The sequence below is a fragment of the Abramis brama genome (assembly GCF_963993115.1).
Source record: "Abramis brama genome assembly, chromosome: 1".
Lineage (NCBI taxonomy): Eukaryota > Metazoa > Chordata > Actinopteri > Cypriniformes > Leuciscidae > Abramis > Abramis brama.
Window position 1 is genome coordinate 40,236,094 of NC_139963.1, and position 23,283 is coordinate 40,259,376.

General features: G+C 41.3%; 1 protein-coding gene across 2 annotated transcripts in view; it reads right to left on the minus strand.

Annotated features, from left to right (window-relative positions):
• Nucleotides 1-1,215: 1,215 nt before the first annotated feature.
• Nucleotides 1,216-23,283, minus strand: part of col5a3a (collagen, type V, alpha 3a) — a 58,387-nt gene continuing 36,319 nt past the window's right edge. For both annotated transcript variants that reach the window (XM_084113516.1, XM_084113517.1), the window contains 50 exons: nucleotides 22,665-22,718; nucleotides 22,438-22,491; nucleotides 22,043-22,087; nucleotides 21,345-21,398; nucleotides 21,184-21,228; nucleotides 20,177-20,230; nucleotides 20,021-20,065; nucleotides 19,608-19,661; nucleotides 18,936-18,980; nucleotides 18,455-18,508; nucleotides 17,844-17,888; nucleotides 17,566-17,619; nucleotides 16,901-17,008; nucleotides 16,756-16,809; nucleotides 16,419-16,472; nucleotides 16,273-16,317; nucleotides 16,077-16,130; nucleotides 15,944-15,988; nucleotides 15,769-15,822; nucleotides 15,637-15,690; nucleotides 15,122-15,175; nucleotides 14,237-14,344; nucleotides 13,923-14,012; nucleotides 13,688-13,741; nucleotides 13,483-13,590; nucleotides 13,290-13,397; nucleotides 13,162-13,215; nucleotides 13,013-13,066; nucleotides 12,812-12,919; nucleotides 12,412-12,465; nucleotides 10,343-10,396; nucleotides 9,353-9,406; nucleotides 9,130-9,183; nucleotides 8,935-9,042; nucleotides 8,810-8,863; nucleotides 8,658-8,711; nucleotides 8,518-8,571; nucleotides 8,386-8,439; nucleotides 8,193-8,300; nucleotides 7,982-8,035; nucleotides 7,779-7,832; nucleotides 7,392-7,499; nucleotides 6,976-7,029; nucleotides 6,770-6,805; nucleotides 6,446-6,499; nucleotides 6,049-6,361; nucleotides 5,164-5,276; nucleotides 4,977-5,045; nucleotides 4,068-4,301; nucleotides 1,216-2,832 (listed from right to left, as the gene is read on the minus strand). In XM_084113516.1, coding sequence (XP_083969642.1) covers nucleotides 2,686-2,832; nucleotides 4,068-4,301; nucleotides 4,977-5,045; nucleotides 5,164-5,276; nucleotides 6,049-6,361; nucleotides 6,446-6,499; nucleotides 6,770-6,805; nucleotides 6,976-7,029; nucleotides 7,392-7,499; nucleotides 7,779-7,832; nucleotides 7,982-8,035; nucleotides 8,193-8,300; nucleotides 8,386-8,439; nucleotides 8,518-8,571; nucleotides 8,658-8,711; nucleotides 8,810-8,863; nucleotides 8,935-9,042; nucleotides 9,130-9,183; nucleotides 9,353-9,406; nucleotides 10,343-10,396; nucleotides 12,412-12,465; nucleotides 12,812-12,919; nucleotides 13,013-13,066; nucleotides 13,162-13,215; nucleotides 13,290-13,397; nucleotides 13,483-13,590; nucleotides 13,688-13,741; nucleotides 13,923-14,012; nucleotides 14,237-14,344; nucleotides 15,122-15,175; nucleotides 15,637-15,690; nucleotides 15,769-15,822; nucleotides 15,944-15,988; nucleotides 16,077-16,130; nucleotides 16,273-16,317; nucleotides 16,419-16,472; nucleotides 16,756-16,809; nucleotides 16,901-17,008; nucleotides 17,566-17,619; nucleotides 17,844-17,888; nucleotides 18,455-18,508; nucleotides 18,936-18,980; nucleotides 19,608-19,661; nucleotides 20,021-20,065; nucleotides 20,177-20,230; nucleotides 21,184-21,228; nucleotides 21,345-21,398; nucleotides 22,043-22,087; nucleotides 22,438-22,491; nucleotides 22,665-22,718 — 3,693 coding nt within the window. In that variant the 3' untranslated portion in view covers nucleotides 1,216-2,685. The remainder of the gene's footprint in view (nucleotides 2,833-4,067; nucleotides 4,302-4,976; nucleotides 5,046-5,163; nucleotides 5,277-6,048; nucleotides 6,362-6,445; nucleotides 6,500-6,769; nucleotides 6,806-6,975; nucleotides 7,030-7,391; nucleotides 7,500-7,778; nucleotides 7,833-7,981; nucleotides 8,036-8,192; nucleotides 8,301-8,385; nucleotides 8,440-8,517; nucleotides 8,572-8,657; nucleotides 8,712-8,809; nucleotides 8,864-8,934; nucleotides 9,043-9,129; nucleotides 9,184-9,352; nucleotides 9,407-10,342; nucleotides 10,397-12,411; nucleotides 12,466-12,811; nucleotides 12,920-13,012; nucleotides 13,067-13,161; nucleotides 13,216-13,289; nucleotides 13,398-13,482; nucleotides 13,591-13,687; nucleotides 13,742-13,922; nucleotides 14,013-14,236; nucleotides 14,345-15,121; nucleotides 15,176-15,636; nucleotides 15,691-15,768; nucleotides 15,823-15,943; nucleotides 15,989-16,076; nucleotides 16,131-16,272; nucleotides 16,318-16,418; nucleotides 16,473-16,755; nucleotides 16,810-16,900; nucleotides 17,009-17,565; nucleotides 17,620-17,843; nucleotides 17,889-18,454; nucleotides 18,509-18,935; nucleotides 18,981-19,607; nucleotides 19,662-20,020; nucleotides 20,066-20,176; nucleotides 20,231-21,183; nucleotides 21,229-21,344; nucleotides 21,399-22,042; nucleotides 22,088-22,437; nucleotides 22,492-22,664; nucleotides 22,719-23,283) is intronic.

Sequence of the window (23,283 nt, forward strand, 5' to 3'; positions counted from 1 at the left end):
AGGGTTCAGAGGTCAGGATGGGCAGGACTGAAGTTAGTATAGGAATAACAATGATAGCCTACTAGTGATAGCGACAAGGACAATTCATCCGTCAATATTTAGCCATTTTGGGATTGTCCCATTAACAAACCAACTTGTTCAACTTTCAAATCTAACAACCTTGTCAATAGTTTAGAAACTTTCTTTTGGCTTTATTTATTTTTGCAAACAAAATATATTGTGTCAAATGTGCCTATTTTTTTGGCACTGGCAGATTTGGTAGTTTGCTCAGTCAGTTCTTTTGTCTTGTTTTCCATCTACAAATATCGAAACAATCTTACATCGAAATACTTGAGAAGCAAAATTACATAAGAAGTCTTGTTTTCTGAAAACTGTTTATCAAAATTAAGCCAGTTTATGCTTAAAACAAGAAAAAATATCTGCCAATCGGGTCAGAAAAATAATCTTAATTCAAACACTGCAGAAAAGATGTTCTTACTCAATGTTTTTGTCTTGTTTCCAGTAAAAAGAGCTAAAAATATCAAAACATTATTAAATCGAGATATGTTTACTTGAGAAGCAAAATGATTTAAGATATTAAGTTGTTTTCTAAAAAATGATCAAAATTAAGTGAGATTTTGCTTAAAAGAAGAGAAAAATTTCTGCCAATCGGGTCAGAAAAAGAAACTTAATTTATCAAATGTATTTTGTTACTCAATGTTTTTGATTGTTACTCTTGTTTTTACAGTACAAATAGCTAAAAATATTGAGATACATTTACTTGAGAAGCAAAATGATTTAGAAGAGAAGAACAAATATCTGCCAATGGGGTCAGAAAAATACATTTTAATCTAATTATAAAAAAGCTTAATTGCCAGTTTTTATTTTGATCCATTTTTCAGAAAACAACTTGATATCTTAAATAATTTTTCTTCTCAAGTAAAGGTACCTTGATTTAAGAATGTTTAAATATTTGTACTGGAAAACAAGACAAAAATACTAAGAAAATCTTTTATAGTGAAGGGTTCTTTTTTCTTGTAAGAAAGTGAATTTTGATACAATTCTTAATATCTTTTGTCATTTTGCTTCTTAAGTACATGTATCTTGATTTTAGAATTTTTAGATATTTCTACTGGAAAACTAGATAAAATGCTGAGTAAGAAAATATTTTTTTTTTAGTAAATAATTAATATATATAAAATATATATATATAAAAAGAATCACATTTTCTGTTTTAATTCTACAAACAACCTTTTGAACAGACAGTAAACTTTGTCTCTTTTTTCCCCCGCAATTTGATGTGAACTTTAAGTAAACATTGTGTAAAATGCATTTAATATCTGTAATTTTGATCTACATCTTTATCATTTGCCAGTATATTATATGCACATTGACCACCCAAGCTCTTTACACATCAGTAAAAACGCTCAAAGACAGTAAAGAAGCAATTGACGTTCAACTACTAGATGATTGTGTATTTTGCACCATATTAGCTGTATATTGTTCATTTTTAGTTCTGAGAGTGTTTATCTAACACCATTAGTATTAAGCACCACAGACGTCTTCCCTTTTCCTACCTCTGCCCCTGAGAAAACAAATTATCATTACACAAAGCAAAAAAAAAAAAAATCAAATCTCTTTAGCACCACAGTGGGAAAACACAACAAACAAGACATGTCAACACATACACACAGCACACAATACTCTTGAGGTTGACCATCATAAATCCAGATATGAATGAGTTTACATAAAAAAAGAAGCATACTTTAGCCAGTCTTCAGTGTAATGCTCATATGACGCCTCTCTCTCAACCCAACACAGTAATTCTCATTCATTACCACACACATATATGAAGCAATTGAGAGGTGTGGAGCAAAGGTTGATACGCTAGCACCATGGAAACATGGATCACTGACAGGGAAACATACAAGGCTGCCTGCTAACAAGACAAGCAGCTTAAGTGAGCGGACTACTTTACATATTAATAAGCAGCTGGGCTCCATTTGAGTCATGCACATAAACTGCTTTGCGTTTTGAAAAGCTCGGGCCTTATTTAACATTGTTTATGTATGAGCGTACACTGATTAAAGATGAGTAACACTGCAAGTTTGATGTGACAGGGAATATTCGAGCGAGGAATTACAAACAGATCGGGGTGGTATTTTCTTGTCAAAACTAGTAAAGAGGTATAACTTCGCCTCAGTTGGCATCACATTGCAGTCAAGGCAGGGAAATGGGTCTCAGAAATATTTACTCTTCAATGTCGAGGCAGATCCCTCAAGTGGCAAATTAATTTCAAATCATCGCTATCAAATGAGACAAACAAAAATGAGATCTGTGTCACAGGCTGTAAATTCAACATATATGCTTTGGGCTAAAACGCTCTGTGGCGCAGATGACAGACAAGTGATGTATTGTTTTTTTCAGCCGGAGCAGTTCTCGGAACTCCAGTGGGTCACGCCTCATAATTTAATCCACAGGTGAGTAGAGTATAAAGATAGGCAGGAAACGAGATAAAAAAAGACTTCCCTTTGATAAATGTGCTTAGTTCATCCTGGTTGGCGTCCGTGCGTTGCAACCATGGAACTGAGGGCTTTTGAAACCCATCAGATGTTCAAAAGTCATTTGAAAAACATGCCACAAACCCACCGTTTGCCTATTACGCAATAAATATCACTCCATTCTTTAGCTGGCAAGTCCTCTGCGTTAGCTGTTAAAACACACTGGTCCGACATGGAATCCGAACTTCTGGTTGTTATTCCCAAAGTCTGATACTGCTACATCTATGAGCGGAAGAAGCTCTGATCGCGGAGAGTCAATCTGCAGCACGGTCCTCTCTTGACCTTTACGTGTCTGTGGGAAGAAAAGAAAACGTTAGCTGAAAGAAGGCTCCTGGTTTTAAGCACATTCTCAAGTGTAGTTTTGCTCTGCAATGATTTTCTGAGTGTATCCCTGTTAGGTTCTGGAGAACGCATTGAACTCCTGCTGAAAAGGCTTATTTGGGTGCTATTTTAGAATTAGCGTGCTCTGATTGTTTATAGCTCCTCATTTTCTGCAGATGGAAGGCTAATTTGGTGATTCATTAAAACTCCAAGAATCTAAGCGTAGGTGTTTTTTCCTAAGGAGATGTTAACCTAATACCTCCCATACAGACAAAATTACGGTTTACGAAACAAACACATTGTGATGGCATAACCAGGTTCGTCAGAAAAGAGCAGTAGCTGAAAATAACCACGAACACAGGTGTTTTTCGATTTTTATCTTGATCAGTCGAGTAGGACTGTGAATTTGAGCACAGATGCTTTTCATAAACTGTAGCTCATCAGCTGGGAAATATTTCAGTGTTTACTTTCACATGCCTCATTTCACTTCAGAAATTGCACTATACTACGTTCGAGGGGGTTTATTCACCCACCTGTGGACAAACTGGTTGTCTGACAGACTAAAATACAATTATATCTGGTTTTGTTGATAGTTTATAAAGAGCCTACATATATTTCTACACTACAAACCACAAAATTAACAAACATTATTATAATTGCATTAATACACTAATATTCAACAGTTTGGGCTTGTGATAAATATAGTGCCTGCAATCATTTAAAAAAAGAACAAATTAATCGCACATTTTTCTTTAATTAATCACATTAATTACACCTAACATTACAATTTTTAATATATATTTATATTGTAATAATTTTAAAGCCTATATTTAAAAAAAAAAATTAATGGCATATTTTTATAAAAGAAGGCTAGTATCACAGATACTGAAATAAATGTCTGTATGAAATAAAGTGTCATGTGACAGGCACATATGTTAACGCGTTAATTTTAAGAAATATATTTTTTCCGTATTCTTCAATGAATAGAAAGTCCAAAAGAACAGCATTTATTTGGAATAAAAATCTTGTATAAAAGCAAGGATGCATTCATTTATTTTTCTTTATAAAAATTAGGATAAAACCTTACTGACCCCAAACTTTTAAATGGTATTGTACATGTCCACATCATCAGAACTGGAGTGCTGCTCAGTGTCATAAGTAAAAGCTTCTTGTGTGGGATCATTTCATCTATAGAAATCACCTCACCTGACAACCATCATACAGTGACGTGATAAAGGGCGATTTGGCTTGCGTCATCTCCTCGTCGTTGCTGCCGCGGAACCGCACGGCATGTTGATGGCTGTGGCTCGTCACGTCGTACCAGCCGATGGAGTTCTGGCAGCTGTAGGTGAAGGTCTGCGTAGCTGTGGCACTGAGGAGCTTCAGGAAGGTCAGTTGGACCACTGCCACTGGGTTTCCATCAGTGTCAATGTAAGAGAACTACAGAAGTGGGGAATCATGGGTAAGCAGCACTCAGCTTAATCAAAGACAATTCTGTAGACACACTTGTTGTGTGACATCCATACAAACTTGCACATCCATGATAGATGTTATTTCTAATGAAGGCAAGAGAGACTGACATCTGTCTGCCTAAATCTCTATAACAGGGTCAGATGTCACACCTTATGAATGAGCTGCAAGTGAAACAGGCCTGTTAGCTGTTAGTCTCAAGCATCATTTAATGAGTCGAGACGGATGGAGGTCGCAAGCGTGCACTCAAGAGAGTTTGGCCCAAGGCGTTTCAGATAGAGACGCGTATAAATTCCGTTATATCTTTTTTCTAGACCAGACATAACATTTATTTTTTATTTTCATCAAAGACACACATCCATTGAGTGATGCATCTCAGTTGATTGTTTGACAGTTTCGAAGATCTCTTTCACCACTGTTCGCCTTTAATTTGAGAGTAAAAACCTCCATAACAACTTGTCTGTTTATTGCATTAGATTAGACAATAAGTTTCTAACAAACTGTGCAGTTTTTGTTTATCGACAATAAAGAATTTGGAGGCAAAATGCTATATAAAAAGGTGTGTAGATCTAAACTTGGTGCTGCATACATGTTGACAGTCAGACAGTTAAAAGATGAGAGGAAAATGTTTGATTAGAAAAGCACCTGTTTGCCCTTTCTGTACTGGCTGTACCAACTGCCCGCTTTTTCTTTGTTCCAGGCGGCCAGCTTCACCTGTATTGAGAGATGAGGAGACAGATCAGACGTGTTTTTCTTCAGACTCCAGAAGGCCTGTTGAACTGAGACTGCAGGGAGACGTGTGTAGTGTACGTGAGCATGGTTTAAGAGTCACCGTTTCAAATCGTTTATCAGGGTGCAGACAGGTCTCCCCATCCGCAGTGAAGTTGCAGAAAACCTTGATGGAGTCTCGATGACAGCCTTGGTTTGGGTCAATCCAATATTCACCTAAGAGGGGGTAGATTGCGAGATCTCTTTAAATAGTTTTAAATTCTCATTTAGCTGGGAAGACTAATAAGAGGGGCCAATTCAGTAAACTGTCATGTTCACTGAGTATTTACAGTATTTATATTTTTCAATTAAATGAACACACAAAGAGCACAAACACAACATTTTTATATGCGATGTAGAATCATTATAGATTTCACAATAATCAGTGCTATTTGCCAAGGTCATGTGGTAAATAACAATTCCATTCCTGAAGTTGAATCAAAATGAAAATAAAGACATTCCTGTAGCTCGAACAGTAGAGCATGGTGCTAGCAACACCAAGGTCATTGGTTCGATAAACTGATAAACCGGTCACTTTGGATAAAAGCATCTGCCAAATGTAAATTCATATAACTAATTTTAACAAGAGTAAGGAAAGTTTGTAAAGGCAAACTTTGAATGTCATTTTGATATATCCAAATGTATGGTGTAGCATTTTAAAAAGCTGATTCAGGGACATCAGTGGAGTAGAGTGATACTATACAGTCCCAGTGAAGTATGTCAGACGGTGGTAGTCTGCTAATCTTCCACAACCAAGCACTCAAAACTGGCCTGCAAGATGTGTGAATATTCCATTCAGCTCAGGTTTTGAAATGTTACCTTATTTGCATAATTCCTTTAGTGAACAGACAGCATGTGCAAATAAACCCAGATCAGCAGGCATTCTAGTGAATTCCTCCCTATGGATGCAATTAATTAACTATGGGGAAATGTGTAAAGACTTCCTCACCATCTTTGTATTCTGGGTGACACAACATCAGCTCCTTGCATGTGCGGGCAGGACTCTCGAAGCTCCCGAGTGGTTTTCTCATGAGCTCCACCTCTGTTTTCATTGAGTTGAGTGAAGCGAACACCTCCTCCATGCCTTCTGGGTCATCCAGAGACTCGTCTGCCTGTAGGAAATCCTCCATGTTAAGCTGTACTACTTCCTCCTCCTCCTCAGTCTCTGCCCTGGCTCCGGCTCCTTGTCGGTTTGAGTGTCTCCTTCGCTTTTTACGTCCCTCTCTGATTGGCAGTGGCTCGATCATGGTGGCTGGCGGGCCCTAGGGAAATAGAGTGATGGGAGACATGAGGAGACAGGATAATAGACACAGACAGAAAAGTAAGGAGAAATCATGGTGGCTCACAGGTGGTCCAGGTGGGCCAGCATGTCCTGGATCTCCTCTTGCACCGATGGCTCCCTTTGAGGGGGAGAAAAACAGAAACAGTTTAGTCAGGCATCCCTAAATTTGGCACCTTCCTCAAAGGCCACTGCCAACTCAGAGCTTCATATGGCGATCCGTTCAGAGGGATTATCCAAGTTGGAGCAGCAGGATACATCTCTGGCACTGCCAATGTCTTTCACTCAGGTTTCATAACAGAAGCAAGAGCTCAGATCAGAACAAACAAATACCATATGAACAGAGAGAGGCTAAAGAAACAAGACTGCAGTGAGAGAAATATAAACTAACCTGGTCTCCTTTAGATCCCTTCTCACCTATTGAACCCTACCAGTGAGAAAGAAAGTGACAGTAATGAAAAAAGCAATATGATTTCACAAATCAATTTAAAATCAAAGGTATCTTCTAAAGCAGTTCCACACACAAATAAATAAATAATGAAGGATAATGAATAAATATAGTGAGAAAAAGGAATGCATCTGAAAAAGGCAACTTACAGACAACCCAGGGGGTCCAGGTGGGCCAGTAGGGCCAGTAGGGCCACCAACGCCCTATTTTCAAGAGATCAAAATAATGTTTCCACTTAGACCACCATTAATTAATGCCATTCATGCTAACACTTGACAAACAATCTGAAGACAAAATAAATATCAGTTTAAAATCCAGTGCATCTTAACTTAAAGATACTGGCCATTCAAGTTAAAATTCAAAATCAGTTTTTATTGAACATTTCTCATGAAATGTTGAAATTCTACTTTCTCAGGTTTCTTAGCAACCGCAGTTTCTGATTGGCTTGTTTGTGATGGAGATTTTCGTGCATTACAATTGCCTACTCTACTTTATTTATACATAGACAACTAAGAAAACTGTATACACATACACCGTATAATAAATACAGTTTATATATACATACACCATCTCCTTTGGGGCCTTGTACTCCCTGATTTCCCGGCAGGCCTCGATCTCCTTTCTCTCCCATCTCTCCTGGAGGTCCAATCAGGCCAATCAGCCCACCATGACCCTAGACAGCACAAAGGACAGCAGAGCTATAATATACAACTTGTGCACTGAGCCATTACGATTTCCACATGCCATCATTTTGCAAACACAAAGAATATTTCAGCATGACCACATTGCCAGGAAGTTATGCTTTGAGAGTTTTATGCTTGTCTTTAGTGAGAGATGTAATTGTTGTTCAGTTGCATTCACAGCTCTCTTAGGCTGTATAGTTTACATCTTGCGTAAAAAAGTGCATGTCTAAGATGCAGTCAGGTATCACACCTTTATGATGCTCTCATACCTTATCTCCTTTAATGCCAGGATCTCCTTTCAGTCCTGGTAATCCAATTGGCCCCTATATAAAGTAAAGCCAGTCACAGAGTGCAATTTCATTGCGAGGCAGAGTTTACTGCAAGCCCAAAATCATTTGTCTTCTTTTCTTAGACCAGTATTTGATACAGTTGTAGATCGATATGGGAGAGAAAGAAGTGGTGGAAACCCTACCATAGGTCCTGGGGGTCCCGTTTGCCCTGGGGGCCCGTTTAACCCTTGCTCTCCCTGGAGAAGAACCAGGCAGAGCGATACGTTCAAGATGGATTAAGCGATCAGAGAGGTCAGTATAAGCGTGGGTGAGTCACATGGTTAGATATCTGCTATCTACAGAAGATTGATGTACTGTAAAAAAAAAAAAAAAAAAGGATGTGCTTAGACTCACAGCAGAGCCTGGAATCCCACGAAAACCTTCTGGACCAGCGTTTCCAGGGTGTCCCTGTGGTCCGACAGGCCCTATCTTCCCTACTGGACCCTCTGCACCAGCAGAACCCTAACGAAGATAGCAATGTCCTAGTGTAAAACATGTATATGCTACATATGAGATTTTAAATTAAGGTTTATTATAAAGGACTTACCTTTGCCCCCTTTTTTCCCTGTTTCCCTTCTTTTCCCTCAGGACCTACATGTCCCTGTGTAGAAGGAGACTAGTGATTAGATAACACAGTATGGAAATCATTCTGTACACAATTCACAGTGGCCAAACCCACCCTCCGTCCTGGTGGCCCTGGAGGGCCAGGCTCCCCTGAGGCTCCTGGGGGTCCCTGTTAAAAACAGAATATTTATTTCAATTAGTTTCACAAATGTATAATTTCATCGACATCACAAACTGCTCGAATACTCTACTTACAGCTTTACCAGGATCGCCATTGTCCCCTTTAGCTCCTGGTCCACCATCAATACCCTATAACCAACAATTATTCAAATCACCATGTGTATTCACCATCAAAATGTGTCAGTCTTGAAGCTTGAATTGTTCCAGGTGTGTGCTGGTGCACTTACATTAGCACCTGGCTCTCCAGAGGGTCCTGAGTCTCCAGGAAATCCAAGGGGACCCTATTGAGGGAAATGGATGATGTCAGAGTAAAATATTCCAGACAGTTTTAAGTGTGGGAGTAGTTACTCACTGGGTTTCCTTTGGGTCCATCTGATCCAGGTGTGCCTCTAAATCCCGGGGGTCCTGCAGCCCCAGAGGGGCCGGTATCACCCTTCTCACCCAAATCCCCTTTTTCTCCCTTGACATAGAAGCAACAGGAAAGTTAGTGATACATGGGCGATGAAAGACTAATGAGAAAAAGAGCTAACAGGAGGAAATTACTTACAGAGGGGCCAGTTTCACCCACATTTCCTGGATTCCCTGCTTCTCCGTCCTCACCCTAGACAGAGCACAAACAAAGAGAATAAAGCAAAAAGAAAGCGATCATCCATCATACTTAGGCTTACATGTTTACGTAGTTCCAGAGGCAGCACCATCCAACAAATAAATACAACCTCCCCCATAAATCAGAAAAACACTTGTACATAAACACAGTAAGAGAGGTCTACCTTTTCTCCCACCACTCCTGGCTGGCCCACTCCGCCCGGCATGCCCTGAGGACCCTTGCCACACAGAACAAAACTGAGTCAGTTTCATACATAATGCATGCAATGCTGTCTCCTGTACTTGCAGACTGTTGACATTACAGTGATGAGATTACAGACTACCGAACACAGTCTCTGTGTATATGTAATCACATTTTATTAAGCTAAAACGCTATATTGTTCAGCTTCCTCCTGGCTGAGGCGTTTATGGCTGCAGTGGCTGAGTATGAATGTCTCAGATGAGTCTAAACTAAAGTGGCTGCCCTGGTCTCTGGAGTCTATCTGCTGAGTGCCTTTAAGTGAGGTGAACACATGAAGCCAAATGGATGACCAGCACATGTACAGTATAGTGACCGCTTTCTTCATCTCTTATCCTGACTACCTGTGCCGTGTTCATATGATGGGCACAATCAGCCCCGTTGCACATCTCCTCTCTTCTCCAGCTCAGGGAGAGTGCTGGCGTATGGGTCACTGCCGCGTCTCTCACTTTTCAATTATTAACACATGGGAGATGTTCAAAGGCGGCCATTAATAGAGGTAAATATAACCCTCTCTCAGGGATGATAGTCTAATATTCCTTAATCATTCATAGAGAAGTAAATATAACTCTTGCAGAAGGATCATATCCCACTTCTTGTTAATAATTTAACACTCAAAATCAGCAGAGGGTGGGCAGAAAGAGATATGGGGAGGATAAAAGACTGAGGCAAGAGAAATGAGGTGTCGTATGTGACCTCATAACAGCCAAGGGGGTTTCATCTACGGCACGGCAGAGTGTTGATACACAGGACGGATTCTTTGGAGTCGTGAAGCAAAGACTCCTCATTATGTCTCAGCAGTACTGAGGTGTTTAACTACAAAACAACCCCTAATCAGTGCTGATATACTGCCCTGCACTTGAACCCTACAGCACAGCAGGCTGATAGGCAGGAAGGAAAACACAAAGACACTTACCTCTCCCCCAATGGCTCCCTGGGGGCCACGTGGACCATGTTGTCCTGGAGGACCCTGATGAGAAGCAGAATGATTAAGCATTTCCTACACATCATTAGACATGTACTCTCTCTCCTTCTCTTTTTCTACAATCAGCACCTTTCTCGTGTCAGATGGGTGTTTTTTTTTGTACATCTATGACATGGTGGTGACAGGCTATTACGGGCGGGCTGATTTCCTCTCTGTGTGATGTGTCTGGATTTTAATAAGGACCATCTTACTTCTCCATTCTCTGGTTACACATTGCATGAATTTTCAACTCCTGAAGCATACCTCTTAGTGCTGCAAAGGGCGGAACACGAGCCATTAATCAAACTGGCCAAAACCTATTGCTAGTGCGCTGCATGCAGTCTCCACCGAGAGATATTATTGCTTCGCGAGGCATCCAGCTGGATAGGCTGCAGCGAGCATCAACACCAAGGCTGAGTGTGTAGTCTCAGAAATATACAACACTCCACACCCGAGAATCCATCACAGAGGCTTAACACAAACCGGTACAGAGAAAACAGGCAATTCGGTGGCTATGCTTTAGGGCCTGGAAATCCCATGATCCACGGCATTCGCTCATGGATGAGACGGCCCCAGTGAGGTCTTGTGGCTTTGTTTTTGCTTAGTTTTGATGCACTTCATCTAATCGTGCAAGTGTGTGGAACCGTTGAGAATCTTGTTTTGCATTCCTTCATGGTTGACGGAGCCGCGAGAAGACTGTCACAAAGGAGCGCGCTCATTAGACAGCCCAGGCTCACGGTAATCTGATTAGCAGCTGTCATGCTGCCTTCCACTTCAGAACCAGCATCACTCTCTCTCTCTTCTGTCACTCTCGGCTCATACGGGCCTGACACTTATACACTCACACACATGAATGATGCCCCAGTCTCACATGGTTTCTTTAACAGTTTCCTCATCTCTCAGTGTTATAGATCTCTACAGACTGCCATCCTACTCACACACAAGAAATGCTGTACAGGTTTGAAACGATGGACTGACTAGAGTGAATGATTATTTTTTCATGAATAAGTTTGTACTAAACATTATGTTTTTACATTTCATGTTTATGCAAGTAAATGTGAGTTGTACTTGCCTGCCATGTTAGTGTGTTATGTGTGGTTACCAAGCCATTTCCAATTGGTATACCTTTATGAAATATTGCTTCCTAGATTTAAGGGATTTTTTAGGTATCATCCATTTTCTCATATGCCAGGTGAAAATGTGATTGCTTAGAACAGTGGTTTCCAAACCTGATCCTGGAGCCTCCCCAACTGTGCACATTTTGTCCCCTATTCAAACACCTGATTCAGATCATCAGCAGGATGTGTCAGACAAAGCAGATATTAAAATAGTGCATTGTTGGGGGACCCCTGGAACAGGTTTGGAAGCCACTGGCTAAAAATAGTAACAGCACAGTGTCTTTGACAAGCGTTATTTTTTGAGGTATCATTTAGGTTTGGGACAACTTGCATGCAGAAAATTTAGTACTTTCGAGTGAAGGGACTTGTTTCCTTTAGAACGCTCTTTTCAGTTGGAGAATCTTTTTGAAATTACATTTATACATTTCAGTTTCTGAATTTGAACTGAGGTAGCACACAGGACGCAGAACTGCAATTTGAGCAAGAAGTAGAATTAAAATGAATTGTAAAAATATATAAAATTAACTGCAGAAGCATCTTACAAAAAGGCTTACAGTTTGGTTTTAATAGACCTTACACAAAGACAGACAAACAAATGTTTGAATACATAGAAATGTGTACTTAACTTATATATATACTTATTTATATTTAACCATTTTATGGACTAGATTGGAAGAACACTTCAACACAGACTACAATCAGTTCAAATTCCAATTCAACTTCCTGTGGAGTATGGCAAATTATATTCAAATTCCAACTCATTAACAGATAGGTAAGCAATTCTTCAATTTTGCCCAAACCTCCTGCTTGCATTGTGTAGCATTTATTGGTATAAAGAAAAAGAAAAAAAGAGATTCTAGTGCCAAAGTATTCATATAAGGGTTAATGATATGCAAATCTTACCAAAGATCCAACATGGCCAGTTTCTCCCTTGTCTCCAGGGGGTCCTGGCATTCCCTAAATGAACAGATTCAAATTTCTGTACCGTTTCAGAATTAAGGTGGATTAACCCCCTCAATGAACTGTGAAAATATGTCCCATCTGGATGAAGATGAACTAAGATTTTGCAAACACAGTGCATTCTTGCATGCAGTCAATAGATAAGGACATCTGGAACTGACAGAATGCTCAATATGACATGCAACAACTCAAAAATGGCAGTCTACTTACAAAAATGTCCAGTAAATCAAGCAACCCTCTGATATTGTTTTCTCATAGACCCAACTTTGATTTTGTTTGTTTATTTTGTTTAACTTTAAGAGTCACAGTCTGGAAAAACAAATGTATGTGGCATATCCTGTACCTGCAACCCTGTTGGTCCAGTCGCCCCTTTAAAACCACGTGGACCTTCATCTCCTTTTGGGCCGTACATTCCTTGCTGTCCCCGGGGCCCTGGCTCTCCATCCAGACCCTTAAAGAGACATCAGTGCTGGACTGTAAACACACACAGAATTCCAAGCAATCTTTCACACACTGGGTCACAAACACCACATTTATTACATACTGGTGAACCTGGCTGTCCAGCAGGTCCTTGGCTCCCGGGTGGCCCTGGGGGACCCTGTGAGATAAGATACAGAGATACAGTGTTACGTACCTCTAATGAAAGTTCTTGTAATATTCATTGCTTATGACAAAATAAGGATAGATACTCACCCCTTCTCCTTTGTCTCCTTTGCTGCCTTTCTGCCCTGGTCCTCCTGTCTCCCCCTGAAAAACATACTCATGCACATTAACAACCAGCATGACATGCGCAACTGCTGAAAAGGTATCCAAAGCTGTACCTTATCTCCGTCTTCTCCTGGTGGACCAGGTGACCCTGCAGGACCAGGTAATCCCACAGGCCCTTGTTCTCCATCTCGCCCAGCAGGGCCAATTGGACCTTTCTCGCCCTGAAGAGGAACAGAGGTAAATTACTCTTGAAGCTGGCATTAAATCTTCTCATTTCACAGAATACAACATCCTGCTGACTCTCACCGGCTCGCCCTTCTCTCCCATTGGCCCAGCGGGGCCGACACCTCCTGTACGACCAGGCTGACCAATGGCACCTGCAGCTCCAGAAGCTCCTCTCTCTCCTGTGGCACCCTGTGCAGACAGAGAAATGCAACATTTTAGTTAGGTGAACTATAATAAGGAAAATCAAGAGGAGGAGAACGGTGTATGACAATTGGAAATCACTTACAATTGGTCCTGCAACACCAGGGGGGCCTTCTCCACCCTTCAGACCAGCAGTACCCTAATAAACCATGAATGTAAGAAAGGGAAGCTGAGAATCCACATGTCAAAAAATCCTACAGCAACTGCTATCTGCGCATTTGTTCAAAGCCTGCTGTCATACTGAAAGTTATGTAAAGGCAGCAGCCATCACAGTGGGGATTCTGAGAAGATATTCGCTCAGATATGCTGAGGTACGTTACCGGAGTGCCAGGTAAGCCTCTTTCTCCTCTGAATCCAAGACGACCAGCAGGACCACTCTTCCCGGGCAGCCCTGCGGGGCCTGGATCTCCCTGGAGAACAGAGAACACAGAAAGATAGATCTCTGTTTCCACAACTCTCTCACTCATTAGGAGTCATCCATCATTCTTTATAAGCACCGAGTCGTGCTGGGAGCTCTATTCATATTGAATGAGCAGAAACATATGGAGTGTAATGAGCAATGTAACTTATAACTAGATGAATGTGTTTGGTGTGTTTCATGATGATGATGTTGATTCTAATGCTGATCTCTAACCTTGGTTCCCTCTTTGCCTGCAGCTCCTGGCAGACCTTGCTCTCCAGGGGGTCCTGGGGCACCTGGGTGTCCCCTGTCACCAGTGGGTCCAGTCTCCCCAGTTTTTCCCTGGAATAGGAGATAAGTGAGACAGCTTTATTGGATCAGATCAAACATTCATAAATGTTAAATAGTTTCATGGAACTAAAAAAAGGACCGTGTCATGCACCCGGTGCAATGCAGCGTCAGGCGCGACGCAAGTGTTTTTTGCTAGTTTCACTCCAACGCAGTTATCATTTTCATGTCCTGCGCCATGTTGCTTAAATAGCAAATTCATTTGCACCCATTTGTGCGCCCATGGGCGTGCTGGTCTGAAAACGAGGTGTGTTCTGGCGCATTGTTGGCGCGTTGCTACAGTATTTTGAGGCAACTGAAATAGACTGCATACATTTTTTTATTTATTTAAAGAGCGCGTTAGTAATGTGTGCCTATAGGCGGGTCCACAACGTGTGTACACTTTGTCCCATAGATGGTCTGCTCGCGCACTTTAATCTTGCGCGCGAGCAGATCCGTTTACTCGCTAGAGAAGCATTTAGTTTTTTCGCTGGCAAATTTCGCCATGTAACTAGTGAATCCACCATGGCGCGAGCACAGCTGGCTTTTAAAGGGAATGGGAGATGAGACTCTGATTAGTTCATTGCACGTTATGCCCAAAACACACCCATTACTTATTAAGAGAATAGGGACAGCCCTTTTAGACCATGCGCCTGGCGTGACAACCATTTTTCCTGTCGTTAAACTAGCAAAAGTGGATTCGGACACGCCCTAAGTGCACTTGGGCTGTGCGCTTTAGACCATGCAGTTAGATTGTTAAAATAGGGCCCCAAGCCAGTATGATCAACTCACCTGTGGTCCAATCACTCCAGCAGGCCCGGGGGGACCCGTCTTTCCTTGAAATCCCTGTATGAAAAAAAACATGTGAACATTAAAAAAAACTATTTCAGAAGCAAAACCGGCTGATCTTAGCTTGCAAAATTGCTTTTCTTATTGTTAAAAAAACCACAAGTAATTACTAATCAGTGTGTCTAGTTATGGGAATTCATATAGAAATGTAAGGTTAAACAGGCCCTACAGTTGCATTGTGATGCTGCATAGACTGTAGTAGTTTGCAGTAGAGTCTGCACAAGCTTGGCATTAAGGGCACATAGTGGCTCTTATGAGTACTTGAGTCATTAAATAACAAAGGGTTTAACACTGTGGTCTCAGGGTCTTTGCTAAAGTCCACAAGTGTCCATAAAGTGTCTTATTTTGTCATTTAGGGATTCAGAGGGGTGCTCAAGTCTCATCAAATGCACCATTTGGGACATGACCATGGTTATCTTTCTTTGAAATGATTCTTTTTAAAATATAAACGGACTCACTGGCTCTCCTCGTTGGCCTGGGTGACCTGGCAACCCGTCTTTTCCCGCAGGGCCCTGAAAAGAAAGAACAAAAATTGTAAGAGATATTCTTTCATTCTCTCAAAGAGTTTTCTTTCTTCACTGGTCACTTACATTTGGTCCCTTTGGCCCGGCCTCTCCATTGCGTCCTTGTGGTCCTTGAGGGCCCTAAAGCAGAGCGGAAGAAGTACTATTCATTTATCTCCGGCAATGAAAAGAAATGTGAAATCTCACATTAGTCTGGTAGATTGACCGTGTAATATGAGGAGAATTGTAATAGATAACATACTCTCTCTCCTGTGGCACCTTGTGGGCCATCATGACCAGCGGAGCCCTGAGCGTAAGACAAAGAAAGGAACGTCACAATCTTTTTTAAAAGGGTTTCTATAGGATTGTTATCTGTATGAGGATGGATTTCTTACCTTGGCTCCTGGCTTCCCTGTCGGTCCTCGTGCTCCTCTTCCCCCACGTGCACCCTGCAAACAGTAGGAACCAAACATGCAAATATGCTTATAAAGAATGCATGATTAAAATGATTGTTCAATCAACTATCATTGGCTGTTTCCTCATTAATCCCTGCATGTGCTGAGGTGTCACATTTCATTGCTAAAGACTTACATTTGGACCTCGTTCACCATCAGCACCGGCCTGTCCAGCAGGTCCCTGTAAAAAAAGGTTTATAAAAAGAAAATGAGCGCACACACATTAATGCAGCAGGGTGTGTGTAATCCCTCGGACACTGTACAGTGGCACTGGCCTCTCACCCTCTTTCCTTTCTCTCCTTCCACCCCAGGTGTTCCAGGAAAGCCCACTGATCCCTGTGGACCAACGCAAAGGTTAATCAATTACCACATTCCATTCATTAATCAATCTCTACATTTAATTAACCACAAATTAACCTCTGAAGTCCAATTACCATAAATAAGCCAAATAATAATTGTAGCCACAGATAAGCTATTAATAAAACACCCTCTAAATGGCCATTAATCATCCTCAGTAAAAAGGTAATATGGAAATATTAATATCCCATAACTGAGACCTACGGCTTTCAGAATTCAGTGTAAAAATCAGGTTATTGTAATTTCAATGATGATGCTTTACCTTGGACCCCTGCCTGCCGGGATATCCAGGCAATCCCGGAACTCCAAGCTTGCCCTGCGTATGGAACGAGGAGTCAGAAAATTAAAGAAAAGTATCGGAATATAAACAATGCCCAATACACTGTTGGTATAGAAGCAGTAATGACCTTTTCTCCAGCAATGCCCGCAGGTCCAGACTCTCCCAGGGGTCCCCACTGACCCTTCGGCCCCTCTGGTCCGTCTTCGCCACGACTTCCAGAAGCCCCATCTTCACCCTAAGCATGCACACAGACAAAGTTACTATTAAATCTACAAATAAAATCTATATCATGCCATCTATAAAAGTACATTGTTTATATTTTCTAAACAAGCTGTGAGTGGTCTGGAAAGATTGAGATCCACTGTTCTAGATGGTTTCTATGCATTTGCTAAGGTGTTCTGGGTGTTGATAAGGTTGCAGTGTGGTTATTATGGTGTTTTGAGTGGTTAAAAGATGTTTGCTTTTTAGCCCAAGTTAATACAGTCCAATTGTTTCTATGATATTCTATCACTGGATATGGCTTGGGACACTACCTCAATTGGTTTTGTCTGTTTTTAGAATAAATTGTACGTTTGATGGCTTTAAAAATGAACAAAATCCCTTTACTCAAGCTGCATGGTATTAAGTGTAATTTGTGCCCTTAGCAGAAATGTGTCGGACAACTTACACATTGTAGTCTAATACTAGGGGGTGGGTGGTTGGTTAAAAAAATTATGAGCAATAATAATAAGTATGTTTGTCTTGGCAAGCATCACTAATTATGGCCTATTCAGACTGAATGGAAAGACTCACTCTGTCTCCTTTAATGCCCATTTCACCCTTGGCCCCTGGGAAACCATCTTCACCCTGTAGCAGACAAAAGGAATTCAATTAGACCGAAACACCTTCAAATTGCTCCACACACATGAAAACATAGACACACTCAAGAAGCGGCAGAGAAAATCATGCATCAAGTGAAGCCACTATCAGTAAACACTGTGCCTTATCTCCACACTGATAACTGAACTTGTTGTCTTCTTTTCCCTTGGCTTTGTTATGAGAAAACAAGCAGATTTTTTTTTCTCTCTCACCTTCTCCCCCTTGCTACCCTTCAGTCCCCTCACCCCATCTGCGCCCTGTTAAAAAAAAGGACAAAATGTATCAGTGTGTGCCGCAGGGATCTCTGCACAATCTCCAAACCTCAGATAGGAAACGTTCACCTGAAAGACAGAATCTCAGAAATTATGTCTTGACATCAGTATATCAGCACTGACTGTTCAAAGTAATAAAATTCACAGCTTGCAAAATGCTTGAGGTAAAACATACCGCTACAAATATACTCCATTGTGACAGAACATAGATGCAGACGATAATAATCTGGATGACACCATCAAAGTAGATGTATGTGCTAGCAGGATAAACCTGTTATTTATTCTTTGACCACATGCTGAGGGCATCACACACTTTCACACAAACAAGCCCAGACAGGTTTCGTTTTCCTCCTTGTTGCATTTTCGACTGTCCATCACGAGTGCTTTGCACTGTCAAGGGTTTTCCGGAGAGAATTAAACTGATCTACCTGAGCCAGTTGTCTGCCATTCACCCAAAGTCGGACTGTCAATCAAAAGTCAGCCATCCTAGACCAATGTCTTTGAGTGTCTTTGCACCTAACCGAACAAGCTGCAATCTCAAAACTGCTCACCTTCACTCCACGGGGCCCGGGATATCCGATCGGCCCTTGTGCTCCTGATAAACCCTGAATAGAAGAAGAGACAGTATGTCAGTATAGTGTTCAGGCACTAACAATACCCTGTCATTAATCTATGATTGAACTATTGTACCGATTATGTGCTGACGACAAACTCTAAAATGAATCCTCAGTGCTGAAGATAGCAAGAGGGTTTGTGGTGAAAATGAAACAATGAGCGCACAATGAGGATGGCTTGACTCTTTTTACTGCAATAGCGCATACATAAAAGAACGCTGTGATGTGACCAGTGATAATTTAGCTACTGCAGCTGGAGCGCCTGTAACAAAAGGCTTCAGACAGAGGGGACCGAGAACCAGGCAGCGCTTTTTGTGTGGTGCCGCATTTAGACTTTTGGCTCTCTCCGTTTCCTCTTCAAATTGTCACCGCTTATTCAGGTCAGTGGAGCAGCAGTGTGTGTGTGATTGTAACCCACCTGGTGTCCCTTCTCCCCAGGGGGACCCTCTCTTCCAGGATGACCCTGCGATTTGAACAAGATAACCAGGTGTTAGCATGACAGAAGGCTGATTAGGGGACATCCTGTTTCTGTGAGAGAGCTAATGAGCCAACACAAAAGGCCAGGCCTGGACTAAGGACTCTGCATCATCGCTTTTTCAGCATGAAAATTATGCTGTGAAGATTTATTGGGAATGTTTGTGGTAGAGGGTGAAATTTGGCAATATGTACATGTCCGTATGCACCATAGCGCCCCCTGCTGGCTGGCAGAGATATATATATATATATATATATATATATATAATATATATATATATGAAGAGTTCAGATGCAAAAGCCTCTAAGTGCCATCTGAAATTTTCTTCTTGAATGATCATTTTTATCAAGCTTGTATATTTAAGTTCAGTAATTTCACTTAAATAGCAATGAAAATGACCTATTAATTGTCATTTAAGTGAAACTACTGAACTTAAATATATGAGCTTGATAAAAATGATCATTCTAGAAGAAAATTTCAGATGGCACTTAGAGGCTTTTGCATCTGAACTCTTCATATATATATATATATATATATATATATATATATATATATACATAATAGTTAATAATCAAATGATTCAGTCCTATGATGGTTTTGGAGAACAGTACTTACTGGGGGACCATCAATCCCAGGAAGGCCCTGCATTCCCGGTTTGCCCTCGGGGCCCTGTTTAAAACAGACACGCACACACACACACACACACACAATCAATATTGAATCCTCTGATCCAAACCACAAACCAAATCCTCTTTTATACCCAGCATGCTCAGCTTGTTAACTGCAATCAATATCCATAATGTGTTTAGGCACACTTGAGAGAAGATGTTCTGTATGTGTGCATGATGATGTGTATGCAAAGTTTTGCTATTGATTATCTGTCTAGCTTCATATGGAAATCTGAATAAAAGCGCAAACACACACACAAAGATGCTCACTCATCCACATGCAGGGTCAAAGTTCAGTGCTTTAAAACTGAAATAAAGCAAGACTTGTTTTTAAAACACAACTAAAAAAGTGGTGTTTACCTTCTCTCCTGGCAGACCTATAGGCCCCTGCGAACCAGGGAAGCCCTGAAAAAGAAGATAAAAAACCCCCCATTTTATTCATAAGCAAAAGTGTGGGTTTTGTTCAAACCATATTTGGCTTCATTAGGCAGCACTGTAGTGAAGATGGATGTGTACCTGTATGCCTGGGTTTCCCTGTTGACCTGAAGGTCCAGGTTCGCCAGAGGGTCCCTGCAAAATGGGGGGTGGGGGGTTGAGCCATCATTTTGGAAGATGATAATCATTATTTTATAAAGTTAGGACTTTACAATGATGCATTTAAGTCCTCCAGGGAAGTTCCTACTAAGTTTGCAAAACTATGACTATTATGGTTAATATTGTCACGATTGGTTATTTCATGTAGGCCTAACTTTTCTCTTTTTCACTTAAATTATCTCTTTTTCACTTTCTGAAAAAAATCACGCAGAGCTTTGTAGCACTAGTACCACAAAATAAAGGGCAAAGTATGTGCATTATTACACTTTAACGATGTGTTTTATCCCTATCTGGCTGCCACAGAGAACAATGGGAAATATAGTTTTGTTGTGCTAAGCTGTCGCCTCATAAACTGGCTAAATGAGTCGTATTTTCTGCCAGGCTTTATAGCTGATTTTAATCAACAGTACACAAAGTGCATACAAACTAAAACAACCACTTGTGGATTCCACAACCAGGAATAACTTGACCTCTATGAACGGTATCTGTGGCATGCTGTTGATTACCCCAGTTTGTAACCAATATCAATTAGTTTCTCTTATAATTATTTAATCGACACGCCCCCAACTCTGAAAAAATCAGGGCTTTAAAGAAAATCCCATCTTCCCACTGGTAATTAAACCATTGTGGTGCAATTCATGTGCAATCATCTAGTAAATTCTATCATTCCAACATGACTTGAAGGCAGTATATGTCAGATGAATAGATGAAGGCTTGAGGTATCCTTGCTCTACAGTTCTCAAGGGCTCTGTTACCGTGTCTGCCAGTGCAAAAACCCTCCTCGGGTTATTTCTCAATTGGTTTTATCTGACAACATCTGACATGTTGTTTCAGAGGACCACAATAAACTTCCTGCTGCTCTTTTCTGGAATTTATTCATCTGCAGACATTGTGTAATACATGCATGGAAATTTTCATAGCAGACCTACCAAGTTGCCCTTTGCCCCTTGAACACCATCGACGCCTTGAATTCCCTAAAAGTACAACACAAGGTTATGCTTCACAATCTTAAAAATACCACAGCACCTCTATCCATGTTGTGCATGCAAACTAGCCATTATGTAACTCTGATGGATGGTAATTGTCATACCTGCTGCCCAGTTGGACCAGGTGGCCCTCTTGGCCCCACAATTCCTCTTAGCCCCTGTAGAGTAAAACAATCAGAAACTCATCAGAAACTCCCATTAGCATCACCAAGGTTAAGTGCGGTAATGATCGAACAGTATTTCACTAGATTAGTGTTGGTATATCCACAAGGCTGCTTCTGTACATCTGTTTAAGTTTGATGTGTATATATGCATGTATGGATCCTCTTGCCTCTAGTATGTGTGTGTCTGTGTGTGTATGCATGGCTGGCGTGTGTGTTTTGTTTTTGTCAGTCTTGGTCTTTGTACACCGGCCAAGCCACCTGTTCCAGAGCCACATCTGTGATCTCCAGGGAGGTGATTGATATGGAAATATAATCATGCAGGCCAGGATTTCATCTCTTCCCTTCACCAATCTCCCAGCTCATCTATCTCCATCCCCGCATTTATCTCCACAGCATCTCTCTCTGTACCGAGCTGTAATAGTACTCAAGTCCCTTACTGCTCTGGGTGATCCATTTATCTCTGGGTGGCCCCATTGGATCACAGCTCACCTGCCGAGACTTAAATGGTGCTTGAGCCACCGTTAATCAGACTGTGCCAAGCAGGGACACAAAGCTGCCCACTGGATGTCAGAGACCTGTATGTGTTTATGTGCCTGTGTGCATGTGTGTCTGTCCATGGGTTGGGTTGCGTCACTCACAGGTTCTCCCGGTTGCCCTCTTGGTCCAACAGGCCCATCCGAACCCTGTAATAGGAAGTTTGGCAATATAGTCATCTTCATTGTGGTGGAAAAAAACTAAGATTCAGCCTTAAGTCTTTAAGGATGGATGTCAGAAGGGTTATGTATGCAAAAATATTCCCATTCTTGAAAGCTGTGATCAATGTGAATCGCTGCTGCATACATTTTTTAACTTTGCATAATGAGAACATCCCACACAGTGCACAGCTTGTCTCTTTCATGCGATTTGCGAGTACACACCTGGGGCAGTGCAGGCGATCTTTAAACGGATTATTAGCAATCTGATAAAAGACTCATTTAGGGGGTTGCACAAAGCTCTGAAAAACCGGATGGAAGTAAAGGCGAATCTGTATTACCTTGTGACCGGGCTCTCCAGGTGGACCTTGGGGTCCAGGTCTCCCCATGTCTCCCTGAGGAATGTTCACATGAGAGTCACATTTGTGATATTGCACACAATATGAAGTCTAAAATAGATCTGAGGATCTATTAAAAGTGAAGCGGAGTGTACATCTAAGAGCCACTCTTGACTGAGCAGTAAACAGACTGTGTGATTTGATTAAGCAATTTGGTGTTCTCTACGCACTCTATGTCCTTTGTTCCCCGGAAGACCAGGCAGTCCATCAAAGCCCCTGTCACCCTGCAAAAAAGACAAAGATCCATAAGAAAGATCGACAAAGCAGTTGGCGTTTCAAACACAAACATCCACCAGCACACTTCATTAACTGAACAGAACTCATGTCCTTTCGCAATGTCATGTGCTTTGCTTCGAACACACAAACGCACAGACGCAAGCAGTGACTATGGGCCAGAGGTGTGTGTGGCATGTGGCAGGGTTTGACAGGCTGCCTCAGAGGAACCTTCCCATCTGTCGTGATTCTCAGCCCGCATCCGGTGCTGGGACTCGGAGAGCTGCGGGAGTACCTCACACTTCCTCATCAAACAAACTGCTGTTGTGCTAAATAGCTCTGCGTGATTTATTTACTGACGGGTCTTGCAGCTGGACAGGGCTGAATGCTTGCTATTGTCAGCACACACAATAAAACACAGCTCTCAATAGCAAACGGTTCCATCAGTGGCCGAAACTATTAGGGTCAAATTAAAGTTTCCGGTGTTCCCATTTAGCTCTGGCAGCTGAATCTACAACTTGAGCAAATCCATACACACATTAACTAACCAAACACAAAAACTGGATATTTGTAGAG